The sequence below is a fragment of the Eumetopias jubatus genome, unplaced genomic scaffold (assembly GCF_037043125.1).
Source record: "Eumetopias jubatus isolate StellerSeaLion01/CBP00866 unplaced genomic scaffold, mEumJub1_p1.0 scaffold_10, whole genome shotgun sequence".
In the NCBI taxonomy this organism is placed as follows: Eukaryota; Metazoa; Chordata; class Mammalia; order Carnivora; family Otariidae; genus Eumetopias; species Eumetopias jubatus.
In genome coordinates, this window is record NW_028274816.1 from 56522159 (window position 1) to 56546287 (window position 24129).

General features: G+C 58.9%; 1 protein-coding gene across 1 annotated transcript; it reads right to left on the minus strand.

The window, feature by feature from the left end:
- Positions 1 to 4: 4 nt before the first annotated feature.
- NAPA (NSF attachment protein alpha) lies at positions 5 to 22217 on the minus strand. Its single transcript, XM_028087889.2, has 11 exons — positions 21970 to 22217; positions 13307 to 13386; positions 10681 to 10797; positions 5901 to 5947; positions 4748 to 4825; positions 4470 to 4525; positions 4289 to 4373; positions 3356 to 3460; positions 2202 to 2270; positions 1712 to 1762; positions 5 to 778 (listed from the first exon to the last, which is right to left on the minus strand). The coding sequence occupies exons 1-11, from the start codon at positions 22065 to 22067 to the stop codon at positions 677 to 679; spliced, it is 888 nt and encodes a 295-aa protein (XP_027943690.1). The 5' UTR covers positions 22068 to 22217; the 3' UTR covers positions 5 to 676.
- Between the last annotated feature and the right edge of the window lie 1912 nt (positions 22218 to 24129).

The window sequence follows — 24129 nt, forward strand, 5'->3', positions numbered from 1 at the left end:
CTCATGCAAAGTGTTCTTTTTTATTTTCTTTCTCAGGCCAGCTGCAGCTTCCGACCACAAAACCTCAAAGCACTAGGGAAGAGGCAGATGTAGGGGTGGGTGCAGGGATGACCCTCTGAGCTCCAGGGCCTGTCTATCCTGAGAGGTCAGGGCTGCAGGAGGCTGGGGGTGGGGGTGGGGAGGGGTTCCCGGCACTGGAGGGGAAGGAGCCCACCCCCGTGGAGAGAGCAGATCTCAGCAGCTGCATGTGCTCAGAGCTCGGCTGGAGGACAAGTGGGAACGACAGAAACCAGCCTCGTGCCTCAGCTGGTCAGGAGATGGGGGACCAGATGCCGACCCCCACCCCTGGCAGCACCCACAGCAAATAGGTCTGTGTCAAAGAGTCTATGTTTTGGGGCAGAGAAGGGGCATCTTTGAGGGGCTTAAATAAATGGGTAGGCGGCGAGGGATGCAGCAAGAACAGAGGGGGACTGTCTGGCCAGCAGGCCTGGCCTCAGGGGCCCCAAAGCAGGGCTGAGCCCGCACTGTGGCTTGGGGAGACTCCTCTGTGGGAAGGGAAGGGAGGTCTCACAGCCAAGGTCTCGGCCCCATCTCTCTCTCTGGGCTCACGCGCTGGAGGGGCGCGGGGGTAGAGAACACGGGGCAGGAAGACAGGTGCCAGGGGGCTGGGTGGGGCTTAGCGCAGGTCCTCCTCCTCCCCCTGGATCGTCTTCTTGATGCGGAGCAGCATGGTGGTGAGCCACTGGTCCAGCCGGGAGATGGTGTCGTACTCCTTCACCTGGGACACACGGGGAAGGGAAGGTGACAGGGGAGCCGGTCCTGTACCTGGCCCTGGCTCCATCCTTGTCCCCAAGCCCAGTCTCTGGTCCCCAAATTCTCTACATGTGTCCCAGCCCGCCTCCCTGAGGAGGAACAAAGAGAGGGGGCTCCCTCTAAGGCTGCCTCGAGACAAAGAAAGGATGCTGCAGCATAAAACGGTCCAGCTTCCTTGTTTCATGGGTGGGAAACAGGCCTGGAGATGTGAAGGCCTGTTCCAAGCGCCACGGGGACGGGGCCAGGGAGAGAACTGAGCCCTGTTGCCCTGCCCCGGCCCCGCTCCTGCCTTCTCTGTGCCTGAGCTTCCTGACGTCCCGCCCACCGTCCGGGGCAGGATGGACCAGAGGGACTTTGGTCTCTGTCATTGGTGGTGGGGTAGGATTTCTGAGGGGCACCCAAGAGACAATACTTGACAGATGCAGTCTAGACGACTGGATTAGGACCGGAGCTGGGCCCAACCAAGTTCCAGATTGTTCAGAAGAGAGTAAGAAAAGGGAGAGACACCTCTGTGGGGCGGTTCTACCAAGGAAGCTGGTGCCGGAAGGGGGCCCCCCCGCTTCCACGGCTCATCTCTCTCCCTCCCTGCTCCTCCCAACTGCTCACCAGGGACACTCACTGGTGCAAAGACCTTGGCCTTCAGGGACAGACAGACACCAGTCTGCCTCCCAGCTCTGCCCCGAAGGGGCAGAGGACGAGTTTCCTCACCTCCCCCCAGTGCCATCATCTCTAACAGGAGAAGGACACCTCCTGTACCTCTGGGGCTCCCTGTGAGGATCCTGGGGTGACTGGAGAAAGGGATTCACAGCCAGGACGGGGGCCGGAGAAAGGGTGGGATTCATGGGAGAGCGTGTCTGTGCAGGGCGCCCCCCACCCCGGCCTGGCCCCGGCCACTCACCGCCTCGGTGTAGCTGTCGATGTTCTGCTCCTCATGGGCGTCTAACAATTTCTGCAAGAAGATGGCAGGCAGGGGTCAGGGACCAAGGCTGGCCTGAGGCCCGACCTGGATTAGACCCACACCATCCTGGGGGGGGGCGGGTCAGGGGGCTCCCGTGCTGGGACGGAGGAAGGGGCCGGTTCCACCCCTGCCCGGTGCGTGTGCGTGTGCGCATGCTCATGTGAGAGATCGCTCTGCCCCTACCTCCATCACCACCCGAGCCTTACTTTTCTCATCAAGAAAACAGAGGCCCAAATGAGGGAAAATAAAACAAAACCAAAAGACCTTTAAGAACCGCCGTACAAACCCTGATGATTATAGTAACCAGAGCCCAAGCCTCCGGGTACCCCCCCACCTCCAACCCCCAATCCTGGCTGAGCCCTCCAGGCCCAGAGGCAGGGAAGGGGCAGGGAAAGGGCGGGGAGAGGGCTGCAGAGCGCCCAGTACTCACTTTCATCAGTGTGCACTCCCGGGAACCAGAGAACGCGGGGAACAGCTCCTCGTACTTCTGGACAGCGAGCTGGACATTGCCAGGGTGGAAGGAAGGAAGGGGACAAGCTAATGAAGATAGGCCACTGGAGCCACTGGCCTGGCAGCCAAGGGGATCTGAGACATCTGGCCCCCCGTCAGCGCTCTGCGCCCTTCCCCTGGCCTCCAGTGTCACCTGGCTCTGTGCCTGGAGGGCACCTCTGTGGGGCTGTGCCCAGCCAAGCCTGCTGCAGAGACAGCTTGTGGGGATGAAGCAGCGGGGGGGTGGGGGGGTGGTGGTGTCTCCCAGGCCAGTGCCCAGGGTAGGGGGCAAATGACAACTGCCTCGTATGAACCCATCCTACATGCCAGGGCTGGTGCTGGGCGCTTCCCACATTTAACCATCATGTGGACCCAGGAAGGGTCAAATGACGGTGACCCCTATTCTGAAAGTGGGGAAACGCGCCAACGACCTGCTCAGGGCACAGGGGACGTGGGGGTGGGGACGCGAACCAGCTCAACACCAGAGCCCAAGCTCTTACCCGCAACGGGAGCAGGGGTGGCGGAGGGCAGTGCGGCTGGGGCCCCAGCAACGCTGCATCCAGGAAAACTCCAGCTCCCCCCTGGGCCGTTCCCCACCCCCTCGCCCAGCACGGGCCCCCTCTCTTGCCAAAAAGCCCTGAAAATGGGTGGTGTGGGCACACATGCTATGGTTCAGATCAAGACACTGGGAGTCAAAGATCTGGAACCCAGCCATGTGGCCTTGCATAAGGGTCTCTGGTCTCAGCCTCAGCGTCCTCATCTGTAGAACAGGGGACAGTGACGCTGACCTCAAGGAATGCAAGGAAGGATTCAAAACGTGCTTTTGCTGAAGACAAGGCCTGGCACTGAGTGAGCCCGGAGCTGGATAAACTCAAAAGTGGCCGAGACTGGGCAGGTGACACCAGGGCCAGGAACACACCAGTGAGAACACGCATTTCCTGTCTGCAGCTGACTGCTGGGTGTTGGACGTGAGGGAGGGGCTCACCTCTATTAAGGGGTTAGAAGGTGATTTGGCCTAATGATGGACACTATGCTCCGAGGTGGTCACTGGGAGGTGGGGGAAGCTCTGGGCGGGCCCACGGGGCCCCAGCTCACCTTGGCATTGAGCATGTCGATGCAGAAGTGGCAGAGGGCCGCCTTGAAGAAGTAGTCCTTGGCGCTGTACTTGAGGAGGGGGCTGTCCATGGCGTTGGTCCCCACCTGTGACCATGTGGAGGCGGCACCATAAGCTTGGGGCAGGCAGCCAGAGGGCCAGGGTCACTGCCAGGCACCTGGGGGCCAGCTGGGAGCTGCATGTGTGTCCCGGGTGAGGTCCTGCTAACCCGGGACCTCAAGGGCAGGGAAGCCAAGGACCAGCCCCAGGGAAGTCAGCCGGTGGTGTGTGGGCAGCGAAGGCCCAGGGTATGGCAGGAGATGGGTGTTGCCACAGGGCTGAAGCCAGGTGTCCGTAGGCCCCCTGAGGCACCCACGACGCTGGGGAGGAGGCGGCCCTGCTGTCAGGCCCCACGGGAGGCTGGCACGCGGTGGGCAGAGGGGTGGCAAGCTGCGGGAACATGAGACGTGGCGCCCGCCCCCCTCTCCTCCAAGGCCAGCTGCCTGCCTTTCTCTTGGCCAAACTGAACCCACCAGGACAGCCTGGCCCGCCCAGCCCTCCCCACACAGCCCAGGGGAGCCTGCGCACCCATGTGACGTTCCCTCCCTGTCCCGCCCACCACGTTCGTGACCATGCTTCCTGGTCCCCTTCCTGCAGGCTCCTCAGCTACCTCTGGCCACCCCAGGCCTCAGTGATTCACTCCCTCCAGGACCCTGGGCCTCCCCAGAAGCTCCCTGTGAGAAGCGTACAGGGAGAGGGCGGTGAGACCGTGTGGGGTCGTGGGTGGACAAAGGTTTAGCCAGCAAAGACAGGATGAGCGCCAGAGAGGTAACGGAGGGAGGCATGTGACAGAAGGCAGGGGGAGGGAGCACTGTGCAGATGCTGGGCACAGTGCCCTCCCAGAGAGCAGGGCTCGGAGCCCCGCCTGTTCCCACCTGTTCATAGATGTCAATGGCCTTCTGATACTGCTCCAACTGAGCGGCGTAACCAGCCACCTTCAGCAGACACTTGTTGGCTGAGCTGCGTGGGGTGGGTGGAGAAGAGAGAGATCGGTGGTGGCCTGGGGGCTTACTGGGGCCTGGGGAGGACAGGGAGAGGGGAGCCCGCGGCCCGTACCTGTTGGATTCCTCCCCTTTGTAGTAGTCTGCAGACTGCTCGTAGTGGGCGATCGCCTGGGGGAGACACGGGGAGGGGGCAAGGTGACCGCTGTCCACCACGGGCCCGGCCCTGGGGCCTGCACGCAAGTTCTGCCCATGCCCCATGCCCCTCTTCCAGGACTCAGCCACCAGAAACCTCCCAAGTGGACAGAGCAGAGAGACGAACCCCAGTCCGAGGGGACCGGCCACTGTGGTCCTCTCCCCACCGTTGGCCAGGCAGGGCCGACGGCCACTCACCTTCTCGATATCCACCAGCTCTGTCTCATAGATCTCGGCGATGGAGATGTGGTGCTTGGCCGCAATCGTGAATCGGCCCTGGGTGGGACACAAGGGGGGGGGGCTCTGTGACGAGTGATGTCCCCAGCGCCCCACCCCAACCCGCTCTTGCCCTTCCAGGTCCCCAAAGCTGGTGGGTCCCTGTCCCTTGGCCGCACCAGTGAGGTGTGCACAAGAAGGTACCGAGAGCCAGGGGGGCATAGGCCTTCAACAGGAGGCTCGACTGAGAGGCCTGGGTCCGAGTGCCGCCCTGACGGGGTGACCCTGGGCACTTGCCTCCCCATTCAGCCTCCGTATCCATCCTGTCCACAGGGACATGGGCAAACGAGGCAACGCCAAGGTCATGGGGGCACGGGTACCTGGTGGAGGGCCCGGCCTGGGGAAGCATTTGACAGATGGCCCACAGAGGTGGAAAGACCAGCCTAGAATCGCCTGGTAAAAGCTCTGGAGAAACCAGGCTGACAGCTGGGCATCCCTACTGCAGAAGAGACAGCCTTTCTTGGCCTCCCCCCGGCCCCCAGTGTGGCCATGGAAGCCGCCCCCCACCCAGGCCAACCCCCAGCTTCCCCCACAGACATGCACAGTTCTCCCGAAAGAGGCCTGGAGCTCCCACAGGGGCTGAGCACAGGCCACCAGCCTCCCCCCAGCGGGCGTCCAGGTGCCTGGCCCTGCTGAGGGACATCAGGAAAGGCCGAAGCTCTGGGCTCAGCGACTCCTGTTTGTGGCCATGTGTCCCTGGGCAAGTCACGTCACTTGTCTGGGCCCCCCTTTCCTGTCACACGGGGAGGATTAAACCTCTAGCACTGTTCCATCTACGATACTCCAGCATGGCCCGGGACCTGGCAGGGGAAGGGGTCCGACGAGACAGAGATAGAGGGTGAGGGGCAAAAGCAGCAGAGCGGACAGGAGTCTGGTCCTGGCTCCCTGGCGGAGCCGCCTCCAGGCCTCCCCTATCATGGGGGTGCTCCCTGGGGCGGGGCAGGGGCTGGCCCAGGTGACCACACTCCCGCAGCTCCCACTCCCCCTCGCGCCTGCTCCTGGTGCCGGAGCTGGAACGGCAGGCTGGAGCAATATGGTGGGGCAGGAGGGGGAGAGGATGGGCAGCCCCCCTTACCATGTCTGTGTAGATCTCGATGGCTCTCATCAAACAGTTAATGGCCTCTGGGGAGAGAAAAAGGGAGGCGAGGAGGAGAAATGAGAACGAGAAGTCATCTGGGCAGAAGCCACGACAGGAGGCGGCAGGGCTGTGCTCCCGTGGCTGGGCGGGGAGCTGAAGGGGTCCGTGAGCCCCAGGGAACGTGCTCAGAGCCATGGACTGTGCAGGCCGTGACTTTACTGAGGGCTGCCACAGCGCCACCGCCTTCCCGGCGACCCCAGGGACGGAACACAGGCCGACAGCCAGCCTCCCATGGGCATTCGGAGCCAGGCCAGCGAGGGCCCTACCCTCCATGACAAGAGGGGCTGGCAAGGGGAAAGGGGGGACCAGAGGAGACCGGGCCTAACACCTGAGGGATGCCCAGGTTTCCCCGGGGCTCTGGCACCTTGGCACTGCCCCATGTCCCCTGCACCTGTCTGGCCTCCATCTACAGCAGGAGGGAGCTGGATGCCGGGACACCCAGGTCCCCTGGGCTGGAATCTCCATCACTGGCTCCTGCCCACGTGTCTGCGTCCAGCAGAGCCCTCTGCTCTTGTCTCTTCCCCTGCCACTGGTCAGCTCCTCAAACCACAGGTCCCCCCCGCAACACAGCAAACACCAGGAAGGCCCACGAGAGGAGAAATTCGGCTACCTTTGTGGTACTACCTCTTCCAAGACCTGAAATTTGGGTATGGCTTTTTTTTTTTTTTTAACACATTATTTGGAGGAGAGAGAGCAGCATGAGTGGGAGGCATTTTCTAGCAGACCGAGATGAGCTCTCAGGGTGGATTTTTTAAATGTATCTCCGAGGAAAAGGTGTTGGGGGAGGTGTGGGGGGGGGGGGAGGATGGAGAGCCTGGACAGAGCCAGGACGTGGGCTCAGAGCTGGGGGGGGGGGGGCTGCAAGTTCGTCCGTCCAGGGCACCCAGCAGGCTCCTGGTCCGCCCCCAGGGCCCCCACAGCCAGCCAGGCCCGCTGGGCGGAGAGGCCACGGAGAAGGGCCGAAGCTGGCACCTGCTCTTATGGGGCTAAAGGTCTCACTACCAGGGGGTGGGGGTGGGGGGGTGGGGAGGATATGTGAACAGAGGCTCTCAGCCTCGGACCTGGGACTGGGCCTTCAGGGAGTCCACAAGCCCCCCTAAATTTACATGCGAAAGGTGGGTGTCTGTGAGCACTCCTCTGAGGGAGGGAGAACCTGTAGGTTTGGGACAATTCTGAAAGGCCTCCGGAGATGCCAGAAAGATTCAGAGAATTTACACCATTTGGTCAGGGTTTTGAAGCTGACAACTGGAAGCCCAGGGCACCACAGAAGAAAAAACAGGGAAAGAGGAGGCAGAAGGAGAGAACACACACAAAAAACTAGTCGGAAACAAGACTCGCTTGAACACATGCACGTATTTTCCCAAAGACAGAATTCCTGAACTGATGAACCGGCAATGGGCTGGTTGCAACAGGACGCTAAGGCTGATAAGGAGCTCGCCGGCTGGGCTGCAGGGAGCCGCCTCTGCACATCCCACCCGGCTCCAGCCTCCATGCCGGTGGGGGGCGGGAGGGGGGTGCCCTGTGGCCAGCAGGGAGACTCACCGGCTCCCTCTTCTGGGACACCGGGGAGCCCCACCCAGCACCTGCGCGCTGAGGTGGCCTAAGCGCCTCCCAGGGAGATGAGCAGGCCCAGGAGGGGGAGAGGCTGCGAGTTCCTCTCTCTGGTAGGACACGCTCCCCCACAGCGGCCGCCCCAGGCCTACAGGGGCCCGGTGCCGGAGCGCTGTTAGCAGGGCATGGCCCTTGGAGAGGCAGAGGGGGCAGGAGATCACTCCCAGGCAGCATGATGGATTCACAGGGTTAAGTCCCCCTCACGTGGGCTCCTGCCTCGGGGACACCCCAGCAAGCGCTGGTAGACCAGCGGCTGACACACGGGACACGGCTGGCTTATCTCCAGTCACCAGGCCCCCGGGGATGAGCGGCCAGAGCACCCCTGGATGAGATCCAGCTCTCTGCGGTCCAGAGGGGGGAGGGTGCTGGCTTAGGCACACGGGGAGCCGTGCAACCCAGCGCCCTCGCCCCACCTGCTGGGCTCCAGCGGCCTCCGGGTCTGGCTGCCGTTTCCCACATCAAGCCCGGGACTCAGCCCTCCTGGGTGCAACGCAGGCACAAGGCAGAGTCCCACAAGGAAGCGGACTGGGTTAGAGAAAGCTACTGCGGCGTCTGGTTCGCGGGAGGCGCCCAGGAACGCGAGCATGCAGCCCCGGGCCGGCTCAGGCGGCTGGGGTTAGGGGCCTCCCTGGCCTGAGTCCCTCCAGAGCAGCCGGCAGAGGCTGGGAAAGGCTGGGAAACCCGGGAACCACCGACAGCTAGAGGCATCACATACCCGCCCCCCCCGCCCCCAGGCCACCATTCCAGGCAGACTCGCAGACAGAGCACGCTGACAGGCGCCAGATCCTTTCCTTCCACCCTGGCCGGCTCTGGCAGGCCTTCTGTGCGGGCTGGGCACCGGCTGCCTCTCGCGGGGAGGGCCCTCCAGGACTCCTGGAGGAGGTGCTGACACAGGACCGAGGCCTTCCAGGCGGCTAAGGGGACCAGCAAGGCCCCAGGGAGCTGGCCACCTGCTTGGGGAAGCCCAGTGGGGTTCCGAGTGGGCCCTCCTGCTCTGTTTTACAAGCCGAGTGGCCAAAGGGAGGAGGCCGGGCCTCTGATGGGGGCCACGGGCCACCCCTCACTAGAGATTTATCACACGCCAGGTGCTGTGCTGGCCAAGCCTGTGCTTTTTCTCACATGTGGTCTCTGCCTTTACCAGACCAGGAAACGGAGACCCAGAAGATGAAGCAACTGCCTGAGGTCACAGGAGAAGAGGCTTGGTCTAGACTCAGAGGAGACCACGCTGAGCCACACGCCACAGGAACCATTACTTGGGCGAGGAGTCCGCGAGGTGGCGGTGCTGGGTCACTGCTCCGGTGCCCCCCACCCTTGCTCAGCACCAAGAAGCTGGTGCTCCAGCCAAGGTGCCCACTCAGGGCTGTGCCCAAAATAGGCTCCTCTCCTGGTCACTGCTCCTCTTGCTGCCTGAAAGGTCCTTCCCACCCCAGGCCCACCCCTCCCTCCCTGCCTCAGCTCCCAGGGCAGCAAACTGTGCTTGCTGATCCCTGGAGAAACCAAGCTGGCCCCCGGGGCCCCACGATGGCCACGTCAGCAGACCCAACGTGAGACACCTCTCACCCTCCGTGCTTCCTGAGGCTGAGCACAGGGCCACACCCCCAGCCCAGGCCCCAGCACCGAACACATGCCCTGCAGGACCCTGCCTCGAGCTGGAAAAGCTCAGATCAAAAGCCACCAAAGGATTAAGGACGCAACATCACAGACGCAACATCGAGGAGCCGGGTGGGGGCCCATCCGAGGGAAGTACTCGGGTTTGTTTAAAGAGCCAATGGGGCCACACACAGGTCATGAAGCCTGGCACTCAACTTCTGCCCCAGAAACGAGTCCTTCCGGTCACTCCGGAGTAGCAGCTGAACAGCACAGATGCTAGGGCGGCAATCCAGGAAGACCAGTTCCCCAGGGAGCAGAGGGAAGGCTGGTGTTGGGGAGACGGGACACAGACGTCCCTGGGTAATTCGAGGCGGCCCTGGGTCCTCCTCACATCTCCCACACGGCCTGCTGTGGCCCACCCCTCCACGAGGCCTCCCCTCTGGTTCTTGCCGAGCCTGGGCCCACCACGTGAGCCCCTCAGGCCAACCTCTGTGGGATGCCCAGGTACACAGCAGTGACTGGTCAAGTCTGGGGATACAGAGAAGCTACTTGGTCTACAGAGACCCAATCCCTGCCTGGGAACGACAGGTCGGTCCCTGGCGGTGGTAACGGATCCGCCAACAACTCGCCAGCACCGGGGTAGGAACTGGTGCTTACCAAGCCTTGCAAACACCTCGGTGCCCAGCTGCAAACTGTCCTCTCTTGGGAAGGGCAGGTCTTTGTTCCAAGACGAGGCATCTCCCTTTTTTTTTTTCTTAAAACATTCATGTATTTCCTATTCTCTCATGAGAGAATAGTAACAATAGATGGTTACCTAAAAAAAGTATCTCTGCTTGCTAAAATTAAAAAATTAGCAACCTGTGTCTGGCAGCGAGATGGAAAACAGAAATTAAAATTCCAGCTCCCTGAGACCCAAAATTCTGGTACCCACCGGGCTGTGCTTCTGCTTCGGGATGTGCCCGACGGGACGAATGGTTTTCTCACCATGAGTCAGTCCCAAACCGGGCTTTTCTCCCCAACGCTGCCTCATTTTAAGTAACTTGTTCCCTCTGGCAACTCCCATCATGGGCTGTGTTCTGATTCCACCCCCCCCCCCCCCCCCCCAGGGTGTAGGGAAGCCAGGTTAGGATAATTTCCGCTCCTTTTTCGGCAGCAACTCCTACCTGGCTGGTCTCAGAACCCCCTCCCACCCCCCTGTGCGTGTTAATTCTGACAACAGAACAGATTTTCCTCTCTCCTTGGCATGCGGTGGGTCTGCAATGTAACTCCCACTCCCAAATGCTCCCCGGCTCTGGGAGGGAAGCGATCAGCTGCGCACACAAAGTAGCAGGGGGAGGCGGAGGCTTGGAGCGGGATGCAAATGCCAACCGGAAGGGAGCCAATTGCGAAGTTCAAGCGCAAGTGTCTCCCTGGCCAGCCTGTGGCGCCTGTCCCTGGAGAGAACCGGCGCCTCACGGAGACCTGAGGACTTCCGTGGAGAGTGCTCAGCTGGCCCCAGAGACCCGTGGAGGCTCACCTTGGGGGTCGGCTTTCTTGAACGCGTTGCCGGCATCCACAAAGCAGGTGGCCGCGTCGTGTTTGCTCTGGAGCTGCAGGTGCAGCTGGGCTGCCTGGCAGAAAGCGTTTCCGGCAGCTGGAACAGAGAAGAATGAGCTCAGCCTTAGTGGGGCTCCGCTTGTCAGAAGCCATCCCGACGCTGGCCCGGGAAGGGGCTCTCGGGAATGCAGAGGGCTCTGGAGAGAGGAAGGGACTGGCCTGGCGGGGGTGGGGAGGTGGTGCTGAGGTGAAGGCCTCGCCCTGTCGACCTGAGGCCTCCTGACTCCTGGGCTGAGGCTCCTGAAGGTCCATGAGGTGGACGCGGAGGGAGGAGGAAGCTGCCTCAGGGGGAGGCCCCTGAGCCCTGTGTATACAAAGAGAGAGCCAGGTGGGGGCCAGCTAACATCCCATGGCCCTAATCTCAGCCTCTGCCGGTATTTCCAGGGCCACCAACTTCTAAAGATCCAAGAAGGCAGACGGGGCCGAGAGCTATGCAGGATACAGAAACTATCCCCAGCTGACCCCCGCAGTGGCCCCGTGGGACAGCAGGAACTCGAGCGCATGGGGACAAGTGCCGCTGGGCAAAGGGCGGTGCAGACCACATGGGGGGCCCAGTTTGTCCAGTACTTGGCTGCAGGTGGTCATCCTGCGCTGCTCCCAAGCCACTGTGGTCACCCGTCTGTCTCCTAAGTTGCCTGGCAGCTTGCAGAAGACAATGGCCCGGCTCCTCCTCTGGGGCTGGAGAGCAGGGGTGGGACGGTCCTGACCGGAAGCTCCAACGCCCACCGCCAGCTCAGCCAGCCCCCACCTGAGGCTCCACTGCCCTCCGTCCTCCTCCTCCTCCTCCTCCAGCTGCGTCGGAATCACACAGTTCCGGAGCCGGAAGGAGACCAGAGGGTCTGGCCCCCTCCTGGAACTTCAGAGCAGCAGGAAAGACAAAGCAGCCCAGTTTCCATCATGTATGATTTATTACTTTTAAGGGCTCAAACGTGAGTGCAAAATTTCCAGAAAAGCAGTATCGTTGGGAGAAAAATGAAACACGGCCCTGGATCTTTGTTTGAATAGCTGGGGGGGGGGGGATGGGAAGGAAGTAACACATTTTAGGGGCAAAGCGATGTCTACGCGACTGAGAAATACTCTTTCTCTAAAGGCACCTCCTTAGTTTGGGAGCACGAAATTATACAGGGCACGTGGCTGTGTGCACTATCTATCTGGTGAAAGCTCAGTTTCCAGGAAACCAAAAATGTTCTCAGAAAATGAGGAGACTCCATCTCACCGGGGCCTCCTGGGGTCCCATTCCAGGCTGTGTCTCCTTCTGGTCAGGAAGTTCCTCCTGGGGTCCCAAACCTGTCTTTGCTCGATTTCCTTGATCCAATCTCACTGAAGCTTGAGGCTGAGTCCTGGAATCAGCCCTGAGAAGCTCAACGCGCTAGATTTTCAAAGCTCTCCTCCAGGCCCTCAGGCAGCTCCCGACCAGCTCTTCTGGCTTCTCAGGCCTCCAGGAGCCCCTCCCTGCCTATCCACCTCTCCTTGGTGGAGCCGGCCAAGCGCCAGTCTGACCACAACCTTGAAGCCAAGTCAGAGGAATGGCGACTCTGGTCTCACTCCGCCCACGAACACAGGTTCTGAGTGTCTCCGGAGGCGCATGACCTGGGATGCCCTGTTCTGGGGGGAGGCCCTTGCAGCAGTTTGTGACACGGTGTGCGAGAGCACACAGAAGGCTCCGGTGGGCACCTCACAGCCACTCCTGAAGTTTGCTAATCTGCCGACCAGGGTTCCTTCCACCCTGACGCGGGGAGGTGGTGGGCTCCCAGGCATGACAAACACGGAGCTCGGGGCCACCACATTTACTGAGTGCTGGCTGCCCTCGGTGGGGATGCCTGATCTCCATGAATGCCCACTGCAGCCCCATGGGGGCGGGACTGCCGCTGTCCCTGCTGTCGGACTCAGCAGGAGTCAGAATGGGAAGTAACTTGCCCGGGGTCACACGGCCAGCCTGAGCTGTGCCACGAAGAGAGAGCCTGCAAAGGCCCTGAAGCCACACAGAGGCCGCTCCAGAGTTGGAGCTCTGCCTTCTGAATTCTGGTTCTGTCCCTCACCAGTAGTGGCGCCTCAGGCCCGGGTCTGAGCCAAGCCTCAGTTTCCAATAACGGGGATGTTAACGGTAGTGCCCCTCACAGAGCTGCTGTGACGATTCCATTCAATACGCATGCTTGGCACTTAGGGGCACACTTGATAAATGGTTAAGGTGACCACTGGAACCACTGGAATGGTCTGCTACGTCTAGCATTCAGACCTGATAAAAGCAGTAGGGAGGAATTTCCGGGGAAACCGGACATTCGGAGTTTAAGGAGAAACCCCTCCAAGAGCTATGTGGATTCAATCATTTATTTATCCTTACAGTCCTCTCGCCAAGGCCCTGCGGCCCAAGTAAAATAACCCAGTGGGCTCCAAGTGAGCCAGTGGCAGGCCGACGGGCTTCCGGTGCCAGAGGTGGCATGGAGAGACTGGGGGCTGCAAGGCAAGCCCCAAAGCCAGGCCTTCAGGACTGGAAGTCAAGGGAAAAGAGAAAGGAGCACGAAGGGGTTCTAGCAGAGATCACATACCACTCCAGTTTTTGGCCATTTTGAACATGTTTGCTGCTCTGGTGTAGATCTCACACGCTTCCTCTATTTTAGATGAGCCTCTGGGGAAAGAAGGTAAAAGGAGATGAGATGCGCTAATCTGGTAGTAAGAAGCAAGCCAGCGTTCTGTCCTGGTGACAGTGGAGATGTGCCCCTACCCCCCCATAAGGCCTCTGTGAAGCCCACTGCAGCCCAGGCCTCTGCTGAGGGTTCAGGGGAGACCCAGCCTGCGGCCCCCGCTCCCCTCCCCGGCACAAAGGCACACTCAATGCAGGCTGCCTGGGCCCTCCCTGGGGAGGCCTGGGTCACCCCCACTCGGCGGGGATGGGGTAGGGGAGGGGGAAGACTTCCCAACCTCCCAGTGAGCCCAGCCTCTGACGGCCTCTTCCACTTCTGCTCAGTGAACGCTGGTTTCCCAGGCTCTATGCAAATTCCCCCACCGCCCTGCCAAGAGATTGCAAAGCATTCTGGGGAAGGAGCCCAGCTCTGGATGACTTGTCCATTCCCCAATGCCTGAAGCCCATGCCTTACACGCTGCAGGTGTTCAGGGAAGACCTCTCGACCCTACGAGTGTGCCGTTACTAATTCAGGACGTAGCAGATATACACAAAAAACTAGACTTTCTTCTCTAAGGTGGGGTCTACAGAACTGTGGGGCCAGGTGCAAGAGACAAGATTTCCGCACCCTACACTCCTCCTTTGTACTGCCTGAATTTTCTTATCTTCTGCCTATTTTACCTGCCAAAATGTATTTACATAGAACACAGAAAAGATATACATGACTTCTAAATATCAGGATTTACATTTGGTTCTATGGTCCAGCAGTGAGTTACATGTCTAGCAATCTACCCCAAGAAACCAATCAGAAGAGGTATAAGGATGTTCAGTGCAGAATTATTTAAAATGGCAAAACTACCTTCAAGGAACTTACTGCGCCAGAGCAGGGGTCTGAGAGATACGGAGGAGTACTTAAAAAAAATCAAAGAGCATTCTGCTTAGGCAGCTTTCCTCTGCCCTCCTGAGATCTCCAAGCGGTGCATCGGAAGCTCTTCCTTCATGAGTACCTTGTCTGCGAGCCCCCGCCATGTTTCTGTCCTTCCACCGCCGAGAATGCAACCCGCCTCAGCTCATGAGGTCTGTGGTCTCTGCAACTGTTCCAACACCCATGGCCCACATAAACCAGTAGGAAAAAACCCTACCTGCCGAGTTCCACCAAATGGATTTCAGATCCTCTCTTCGCTGACATCAGTGTTTTGTGTCGAACGAGGAGAAAAGAGAGGCATTTTCCAATAGAAAGCCAAACAAATCATGGTTCCTGTCCCCCCCCGACCCATGTCCACTGGCCCTGGAAACCGACCAGCCCCTGCTGCAGCTGTGGAGGGCCTCCGGGGTAGTTTTGGGAGTCGTGTTCACAGCGTTCCTTCCTTCAGTCCATTTCTTTGAATCACAGGACCTGCGAGTTACAGTGATCACACCAGGCCCCCTAACCACCCTCCTGGAAGATTTCACTCAGCAGGTCTGGGTGGGGCCTGGAGTCCGGCTTTTTAAACAATGGGCCTGGGTGAATCAGAAAGCTCAGGTGAGTTCTGGAGGAAAAAGCTGATGTAGACCCACTGCTTGGAAAGCGGCCCCAGCGACCCCTTCGGAGTCAGGCTGTTTCCAGGCTGTTTCCGAGTCAGGCTGTTTCCGTTTGTAAATATACCCCAGGGCAGGCCAGCTGGCTGGCCAGGACTGGAATCCCGGCCTCATGAATCCACATCACAGGAGGTAAGTTCTTAGCTGAAAAGTCTCTGCCTTCTGGGGCTGTGCTGAGGCGTCTCCCCTACCCTCTGTTGTTCCACAGGAAGTGCCCCCCCCCCCCCAGGGAATGCACTCCTATGCTCACTCTGCTGGGTCCCAGGGTCTTCCCTCGACAGCTTCACCCCAGCTGGCCCAACACACCTTGGGCTTGGGGCCCCTGCTTGGAGTGACCTCTTTAGAACCCACTCCTGGCCTTGGAGAGGTGAGGAACTTCACAGGCGGTAGGGGGGCCTCTGAGGCCTAGATACAAAAATCCTCTGGGGGACCTTCTCTAGAACGTTCTCTGACTTAAAGGGGATGGATGCGTTCACAGACCGAGGTCATGTCTCCCCACGCCGTGGATCCCCTAGCTCATCCTTCCCTTCTCTGTGGGAACAACGAAGTCCTATCCAGATTCGGCCAGCCTCTGAAAAACCTCAGGCTCCTGGATGAGCAGAAACGGCTTGTCCCACCGAGAGGCCCAAGGCGGGGTGACTGACAATGAACAGAGCCAGCCCCAGCTGGTCTGTTTCAGCTCGGTGGGACAGAGTGAACACAGCACACAAAGGCTGTCTGTCAGCTGCCGGGCCGCAATTCTGTGATCCCAGGCCAGCCCTGCGTTGGGTCAGTGATTCTAACTACGGAGAGGGAAAACCACAGGGATTAATGTCTGCTTAGGTCTGCCTCCTCCCTCCTCTCCCGACTTGGGTCCTGGCCATTTCCATGCCAGATGATGATTGGGGAATCTCTGGAGTTCCATCGTCTCCTGTAAGAGATGGAAGCGGAGTTCCCAGAGGGGAACAGGTGACTCGCCTTGGGTCACTGGCAGATCTTGAGACAGAAGCCCTTCCCACAGCCACTCATTCACCTGGGGAACAAATGTGAGCATTTATTATGTGCCAGACACTGCAGATACTAGCAGTAAACCAAGGAGAAAGACCTGGCTCTCAGTAAACAGGACATCAGTAAGGTGATTTCCGAGTGAGTAAGCACTGGAGGGACTGGGGGAGGAGGGGCCGCTCTGGATGGGCAGATCCACGCCACCACTGCTGTGAAGATGTGAAAGTCAAGTTCCGTCCTCAAAGACAACCAAGGAGCCACTGACAGAAGGAGGGAGGAGCCCTCCAGAGAGCAGTCACAGCATGTGCAAAGGCCCTAGGACACCAACAGGCGTGGCCAGTTCAAAACAGCAGCGGCCCGGCTGGCTACAGTGCAGGGAAGGGTAGGAAATGAGGCTGGAGGGGCAGGTGGGGGACCCCCATGCTGGAGGCCAGGGGAAGGGGTGAGGCCCTATTATACCGTAACAGGCAGGTGTCTGGCAGGGCCAGTGACCAGAAGGAAGAAGTCCTCAGCTCCAGTGCTCTACCAAGCTGCCTCCCCACAGGATAAATCTCCGGTTTACTACAGGACTTCTCCCCGAGGTTAGGGCAGCTCTCAGAGCACTCATCGGAGTGTGGCAAACTCCCTTCGAGGAAGAAACCAGGCCTCCTCCAATGCCTCCCGCAGGAGATCCAGAAAAGCTAGTTGGGCCTACCTCTCACGAAGAGCCCGGTGGCAGCACAGGCGACAGCTGACGGTCCCTCCCCCACTGACCTCCCCCGAGCTGCCTCTGCTTAGCTCTCCCCATCCCGCGGCTCCAGCTCCGAGTCACGCCGGGAATAGAGGGAACTGGTTTGGGCCAGCCTGGTGCAGGCCTGTCTATAATTACCCACTCGGCTCTGCTTTCTGCCCCCTCCCCAGGCGGAGGAAGCAGTCTCAGGGCTCCCAGGCACAGCCACCAACCTCCAGCGACTGCCATATGGAGAGGCGCGCGCGGTGCCAGCGATGCACAGACGGCCCGGTGGGCCCTGGGCCAGGGGGGTCTGCAGGGCAGAGTCTCAGCCTCCCTCGCTCCTTCCTCCACCCCCTGGGCACCTCCTGGCTCCCAGAAACAGGCCACCCGGCCCACCAGCACTCTCCTAAGGGCTGCAAAGGGCAGGGCGGATGGAGTGACTCCCATTGTAGGTCCTCGACCCTCCCTGGCCCTCCTGTGCCTCCTGAGGGCCAAAGCCACTGCCCCTCACTCCTGTCCCCCGTTTCTCTGCTTCTCCAGTGTCCCGGGTGGGCAAGAAGGGACCCCAGGGCCCGTCCCACCCTTACCGTGTCTCAACATCCTACACACCTCCTTTACGTGATTAGAATGGCTTGGTAGGAGCACAGGGTTCCTCACAGTAACGCTCTGGGTATTAGCCCTGCTCCACCGAAGAGGAAGCTTGGGCTCAGAGGGGTTAAGGGGCCTGCCCACACTCATGCTGCCAGAAAGTGGCAGGGCCCAGAAACAGGACTCAGGCCTGGAGATCAAGTGCTGCCTTGTGTCTCACTCAGTGACCTGGGAGGCTTCCTTCCCCACGTCCAAGGGTCTTCTGCAAAACGAGAAGATGGACAAGGTCCCCGCCTGCTCTCGCCTCTGCTCTAGATTAAACAGCCAACGCTGTGCAGATTTCCCTTCCCTGATGAGCAGACGCTGCTCTCTGCTGGAGCCGCGCTGAGCACCCTCTAGGCAAGGGAGGGAGTTAAACCAGCCCCCCACAGAGGGCCCCGTCAGTGCTGCAGGCGGAAGAAACAGAGAGAACATGGAAGGTCCACCTGGCCCAGGGAGCGGGCAGCCACCAGCCCTCTTCCTCTGCTGACTGCACTGAGCTGTCAGAGACAGAGCTGTGGGATCCCCCGGCATCTCCTCCTGCCCCCCTGCAAGGCTAAGCCCTTTACCGCCCCCCCCGCTCGGTAGTGCACCCCCTCACCCCGGCCTGATGGGTATGGGCTCCCGTGGGGCAGGGCCTGGCCTCCCTCCCCCACCCCCCAGTGCGCACACAGGCCCCAGGAAGGACTAAAGGCTAAACCTGTTACGCGCTAATGGCTGGGTTCTGCAACCACCCCAGGTCACTCTTGTGACACTCCTGTGACCCGTCTGTAACGGGTTTCTACACAACAGACCTGGGGGCCAAGGGAGGGGCTGAGACCAGTTTCAGGCACTTTGGTAACGGCGGGACTTTGGGCTGGCAATCGCAGAGCCTCAGTTGCTTTATCTGTAAAATGGAGACAAGGAACCTGATCTGGGAAGCAGCCCTGTGGGGATTAGAGATGACATATGCGCCATACCTGGCACAAAGAGCAGAGCAGAACAGGTGCTCAAACGGCTGCTATTATATGAAGGAGGAGAAACACGCTCCGAGGGCTGCCAGCCACCTGGCAAGGGGAATTCTAGAGTCACGAGGGGTTGGTGGAAAAATCGGGGACTGTAGTTAGGCCTGGACTCAAATGCAGGCTCGTGGCTTGCACGTCTCGGGTCCCTCTGTGACCCAGGGGGAGACACCGTCCCTAGCGGGGCTGCTGGGGGCCCTTGAAATCTTGCAGGTAGCCCCTGAGAGAGTGCCTGCCTCATGGCAGGCGCTCAGCTTGGCTCTTATCAGGCTGGCAGAGAGGGCACGTTCTAGAACTGTTTACCTATTTCCAATCTCAGCATGAGCTTTATCACCCCTGCCCCCAGGTTGGCAAGGTGGCACCCTCCTGATTTCCACAGGGCCCTGGGCCTCCAGCCTCCCCACCCCCCTCACTACATCCTGCGGACAGTGCTTATTTCTGGGCCACTGCCTTCCTGACAGTAAGCTCAATGAAGGGGGGGGGGCATGCCTGCGCACGGCGGGGCGGGTACTCCTCTAGTTCTCCTACTGATGCCCCTCTGCACCCCAACAAGATGACTTCACTGCAGCCCAAGAACTGAATGTGTTTCCTTTCCTTAATAGATGTTTCCGAAAGACCTCGGTCTCTCAGCTGTCCTGTCCCAAACAGAAGCACTGGAAGTTCTGTATAACCAGGCGGCAAAGTCCCCCCCCCCCCGTCCCACCGAGAAAGGCAGAGCCCTGGGACTGCAGCAAAATGATGGCCGGGGTACCCCCAAACCTTGCAGTCCCTCAGGAAGGACTCCACTCTGAGACTGGGCGAGGGACACCTGAGTTTTCAGCCATGGAGCCTGGCAGGGGGCAGGGCGCTCTGAGTGGCCACAGTGATTGCTGGAAACAGGCAGGCCGGGCTCGTGCAGGCTCTGCAGGTGGAAGGTGGTCCAAAGCACAGCTGGAAGCTGCGGTTCCCACACGGGGCTTGGCAAAGGGCCCACCCACCCTACCCAGGCAGCCATTCTTCCCCTACAAAAGCCAGCCTCCAGCGTTCCTGGGGGTTGCAGGTGCCCATAGGCAGTTTAAACAGGACCTGATTGGTCAGGACCTGATTCCATCTTTAGGAACATGCTCTCGGTCTACGTGCTCTCGGTCTATGGAACACCTTATCATCCCTATTTTTCTGGTGCCTCCCACCCAACTTCCAGTAACAGCACTCAATGATAACAGTGAGCACTTAAATGCTCACCACTTCACAAGCACGTTCTCCGTTACTCTTTAGGACCACCCCACGAAGTAGGTATTACTATGATTTTCATTTCACAGACGCAGAAACTTCCTCAGATACTTCCTATCAACGTTGGTATCCAAGCGGAAAAGTTTTTGTCTTGGATGTCGGTAGGCAGGGGTTGGGAGGGCGGGGGTGGAGGTGTCAGGGATGAGGACAAGCCCCAGGGAACACAACCACTGTTTAGAACTCGTACCATTCCAGAGGGAGCACAGCGGGGAAGTTTGTGAATCCACCTGAAGCCTCAGAGCAGGAAGAAGGAGAAGGCATACCTCCCCTCCCCTTTTCTGCGGTTTCACTGTGCTTTACTCAGGAACTCTCCATCTTTTTGCTTCCAGAGAGAAGTCTGGGCTGCCCACCCCCCATTCCCTACAGCTCGCTGCCGCAGGGGCATGCTCTCTGGCTGGGGACTTAGGGAGGAGGAGGGAGCCAGAGGGAAGGTACACAAGGAGCTCGAATCTACTAACTGGCTGGTACCGCCTCCCTCGCGGGCCACTGGTGCCCCAAAGCCCTCTAGTGTCTGGAAGCCCAGCAACAGTGAAGAACAAAGAAGGCCCTAACATCCAAGGATTCGGGCTTGCCCCAGATCCCAGGTGGACGCTATCTTACTTGGCCCTCTGACATGACCAGAGACCTCTCAGTTTGGAAGGTTACTGCTGAGGTTTCTGAAAGGGGAGGGAAAGGCACGAGGGACAAGCTGAGCCCCAACATTCCCTTCTCCGGTCCCTGAAGCCACTAGGGGCTGTAAGAAAAGGCTGTGAGGTGCTGAACACATGAAACCCCAGCTCCAGAGGGGAGGAGGTGCCCGGAGTGGCTGCTGGCCAAGAGGAGTCCTCTGGGCTGACCTGTCGTCGTACTCCCTGCTCTCAGACAGGCTCCCGTCAGTACCCCTGTCCTCTGCTCTCGCCTTGCCCACTCCCCTCTCAGCACCATCTCAACTACTTTTGGAGCTGGAAGGGACTGGGATGAATACACAGCTCTTTCACTTAAATGTTTGGAGAAAACTGCCATGTGGGGCAGGGAGGGAGGAGGAGTTATAGGGTAGGAGCCCCCTGAGACACCGAAGTCTGCCAACATCCTTCCTAAGTGTAGTGCCCAGAAATGGGCACGAGCCTCGGGGGGGAAATGAGTGTGGCAGCAAAGACAGCTCTGGGATCAGACAGGCCCAGGTCTCCCACTTACTGAGGAATCAGGCAAGTAAGTCTGTCCGCCTCCACAGGGATGTTGTGAGGATTCGATGCAAAGACACAGATAAGGTGCCTGAGCCAGGTCTGACTCAGAATCAGAGCACTTAATAAATACTATCTGGTATTACTACCATCACTCTCCCCCACACCAGCTGCTGCAGTCCTTTCTAAAAGGCCAGTGGGAACCCTCCAAGAACGGCCCTGTTACGGACTGAATGTGTCCTCTCAAGATTCATGTGTCGAGATCCTAACCTCCAAGATGACGGTATGCGGAGATGGGGGCCTTTGGGAAGTGATTAGATCGCGAGGCAGAGCCCTCCTGACTGGGATAAATGCCTTTATAAAAGAGCCTCCCAGAGGGCCAGTTCTCCCCTTCCATCACTGCTTCCACAATGTGAGGACACAGTGACAAGTCCCCTGTCTATGAGAACGCAGGCCCTCGTCAGGCACGAAATCTGCCAACACCCGGATCTTGGGACTTCCAGCCTCCAAACTGTTAGAAGTAAATGTCTGATGTTTATAAGCCACCCGTTCTAGGGTACTTTGTCATAGCGGCCCAGACAGACTAAGACGGCCCCCATTTAAAATCCTCAATGCTCTCCAGCACCTCAAGTCCAAGGTTCTTTCTCCAGTTCATGCAGCTTTCTCTCAGGCACCCTCACACACCTCACACCTGGGCTCATCACTCCCAGGATCACCTCAGCCCTGACTCCCTCAGCCCCATCGCCCAGAGCTCATGCAAATCCACTGCGGTTCGCCTTGGAAAGGTCAATCTGCTGGGCAGGTGTCCTCGGTCCCAGGCCCCACCGTGCCCATCAGGGATCCTTCAGATAGGTTCTCTTAGAACTCCAAAAGACTCTTTGACCTGGCTGCTCTCCCACGCCGGTCCCCTTCAGGGCCTCAGGCCGTGCTGCCTCGGCCCAGGTTCTCCTGCGGCCTCTTGGCCCACCTTCAGCCTGGGTCCCCTTACCGCCTCAAGACGGTGCGGCCTCGGTTTGGGTGCCCTCAGCCCAAGATCCTCCCAACACCTCAGACTATCTCCCCTACAACCGTGTTGCTACTGCCCGGGCCCCCTGCCCTTAGCCTGGGTCCCCTCCGCTACTTTAGACCACGGCACCTCCTCCCGGAATCCCCTCCGTTCTCTAGGCTCGAGCCGTGCGACTCCGCCCCACCGCTTCAGGCCATGACTCCGTCGTCCTCTCAGTGTAGGTCCCAGCCCAGCCCTCGGCGTGGTTCTCACCCAAAGAGGCCCGAGAAGAAGGACTGCGAGTTCTTCACTTTGCGCTCCGCCTCGGCCAGCAGCGCCATCGCCTCCGCTTCCTTCCCGGAGTTGTCCATGGCGGCCGCAAGGGTACTCAGCAAACCGCCCGACCCGGGCCCCCGGGGGACTCAGCAGAGGCCCGGCCGCGGTAGACAGGTCGGGGGAGCTTAACAGGGCTGCGTTGACGTCGCACCGGTGCGCGCCGCCCGCTGCCCGGCACCATGTGACGTGCGCCGGCCAACCAGAGATCTGGTAGGGAGGTGCGCGCCCTGCCGGCCACGCCCTCGCCAGCCGCCGCACACCGCCCCGTGACTCACGGCCGCCAATCGGCGACGCGATGTTTCAACGCTTGCGCATACTTCCGCGTAGGACACTCCACTCTTCCTGGTGCGCTCTACGACATCCCACGTGACTCGCATAAGCCAATCGTAGTCCCCACCGTCAAAGACCCGTCCCGAGGTGGGGCTTTCTGGCTCCTGCTCCACCAGTCAGCAGCATCCCCCGGCTCGGCCCGTACCTCCCCGCGGAACTTGCGCCCCAGTCAGCTGACCATTGACCCTCACATGACAGCGCCCGGCCCCGGCCGGAAGATACGCCCCGCCCTCCTCCGGGTTTGACAGGTGTCCTGCGCACAGCTCAGTCCCCGCCTCCGCTCCTTAACTCGCGCGGTTCTTCATTAGGAGAGGCGTAAGCGGTGAGGAAAGCGCTCTGCCTTTTCTTGCGCCCTCTGCTGACGGATACTGGAACTGGTTTGGGAAGGCCGGTAAAGTCCTTAGACGGGGAAAGAAAACTGAGCGAGGACTCTGGATTCATTAATAAAAACAAAAGCAAAAGCTGGAGAGAGCGTGTCAAAAATTCACTCAGAGCCCAGATCTTTGTTTTTAATACCATTCTCCAATAAAAGGAACCAGGACTCCTTGATAAATGGCTGCTTTGAGGCTCGGGCAGGAAATTACACAGGATGAGCCTGGAGAATCTTGTAGTGCCAAAAGGGGGGGGGGGGGAGAGCGAGCGAGAGTGTGTGTGTGTTTGTATCAAATGGTAGGGTATGTCAAAGAGACACAGGAGCCAACTGAAAGAGCTCCCAAAAACCAAAGCTGGAACATTTTGAGCAACACAATAAACTAGTACTGGATTATAATCCAATGTATAAAATATCCCTGAGCCCATGCTGGTATAAGTGAATGACTGAACAAATAAACGGGGCAGATAGACAAATATTTTATGCAGAAGAGTTCTGAATAGTTCATGTAGACTCCTCCCTCCAGAAGGTGGAGCGTAACTCCTCACTCCTCAGTGTGGACCACCCAGGGACTTCCCTCCAGAGTGTGGTATGGGAAAGGGATGGGGAGACTGCTTCCAGTGGAGAAACCTGACAAACAGTCTCAGCCAGGTGACTGAGGTTAACACAAACAGTGGTGAATCACATTGATAAGAAGTGCTCTCAATACTGTGATGTGAATGGCACGTGACTTCTGTGAAGGATGGCTCCTGACACCACCCTCTCCCCATCTAATCACAAACATCAGACAAACCCCAGTTGAGGCATATTCTCCGAAACACTTAACCAGGACTTCTCAACACTGTCAAAGCATTAAAAACAAGGAAAGCTGGAGACACTGTCCCAGCCAAGAGGAGCCTATGGAGACATGCCCACTAAATGTAATTTGGTGTCCTGGGTGGGATCCTGAAACAGAAGATGAATGTTAGGTAAAAACTAAGGAAACGTGAATAAAGTATGGACTTTAGTTAATAATAATGTGTCAATATTGGTTTGGTAATCATAACAGATGTACCATACTTATCTAAGATATTAATAGGGGGAGCCTGGGTGGCTCAGTTGGTTAAGCGGCTTGACTCTTGGTTTCAGCTCAGGTCATGATCTCAGTTGGGCTCTGCACTCAGCCGGGAGTCTTCATGAAGAGTTCTCTCTCTCCCTCTGTCCCTCCCCCCACTCGAGTTCTCTCTCAAATAAATAAATCTTTAAAAGAAATAATAGGGGCAACTGGGTATGGGGTATATGGGAATTCTCAGTACCATTTTCACAATCTTTCTAAAAACGATTCTACTATGAAATCTTCTTTAAAAAAATTCAAGTTCCAGGGCCCTACCCCCAACGATTCCAATTATGAAAGTCGG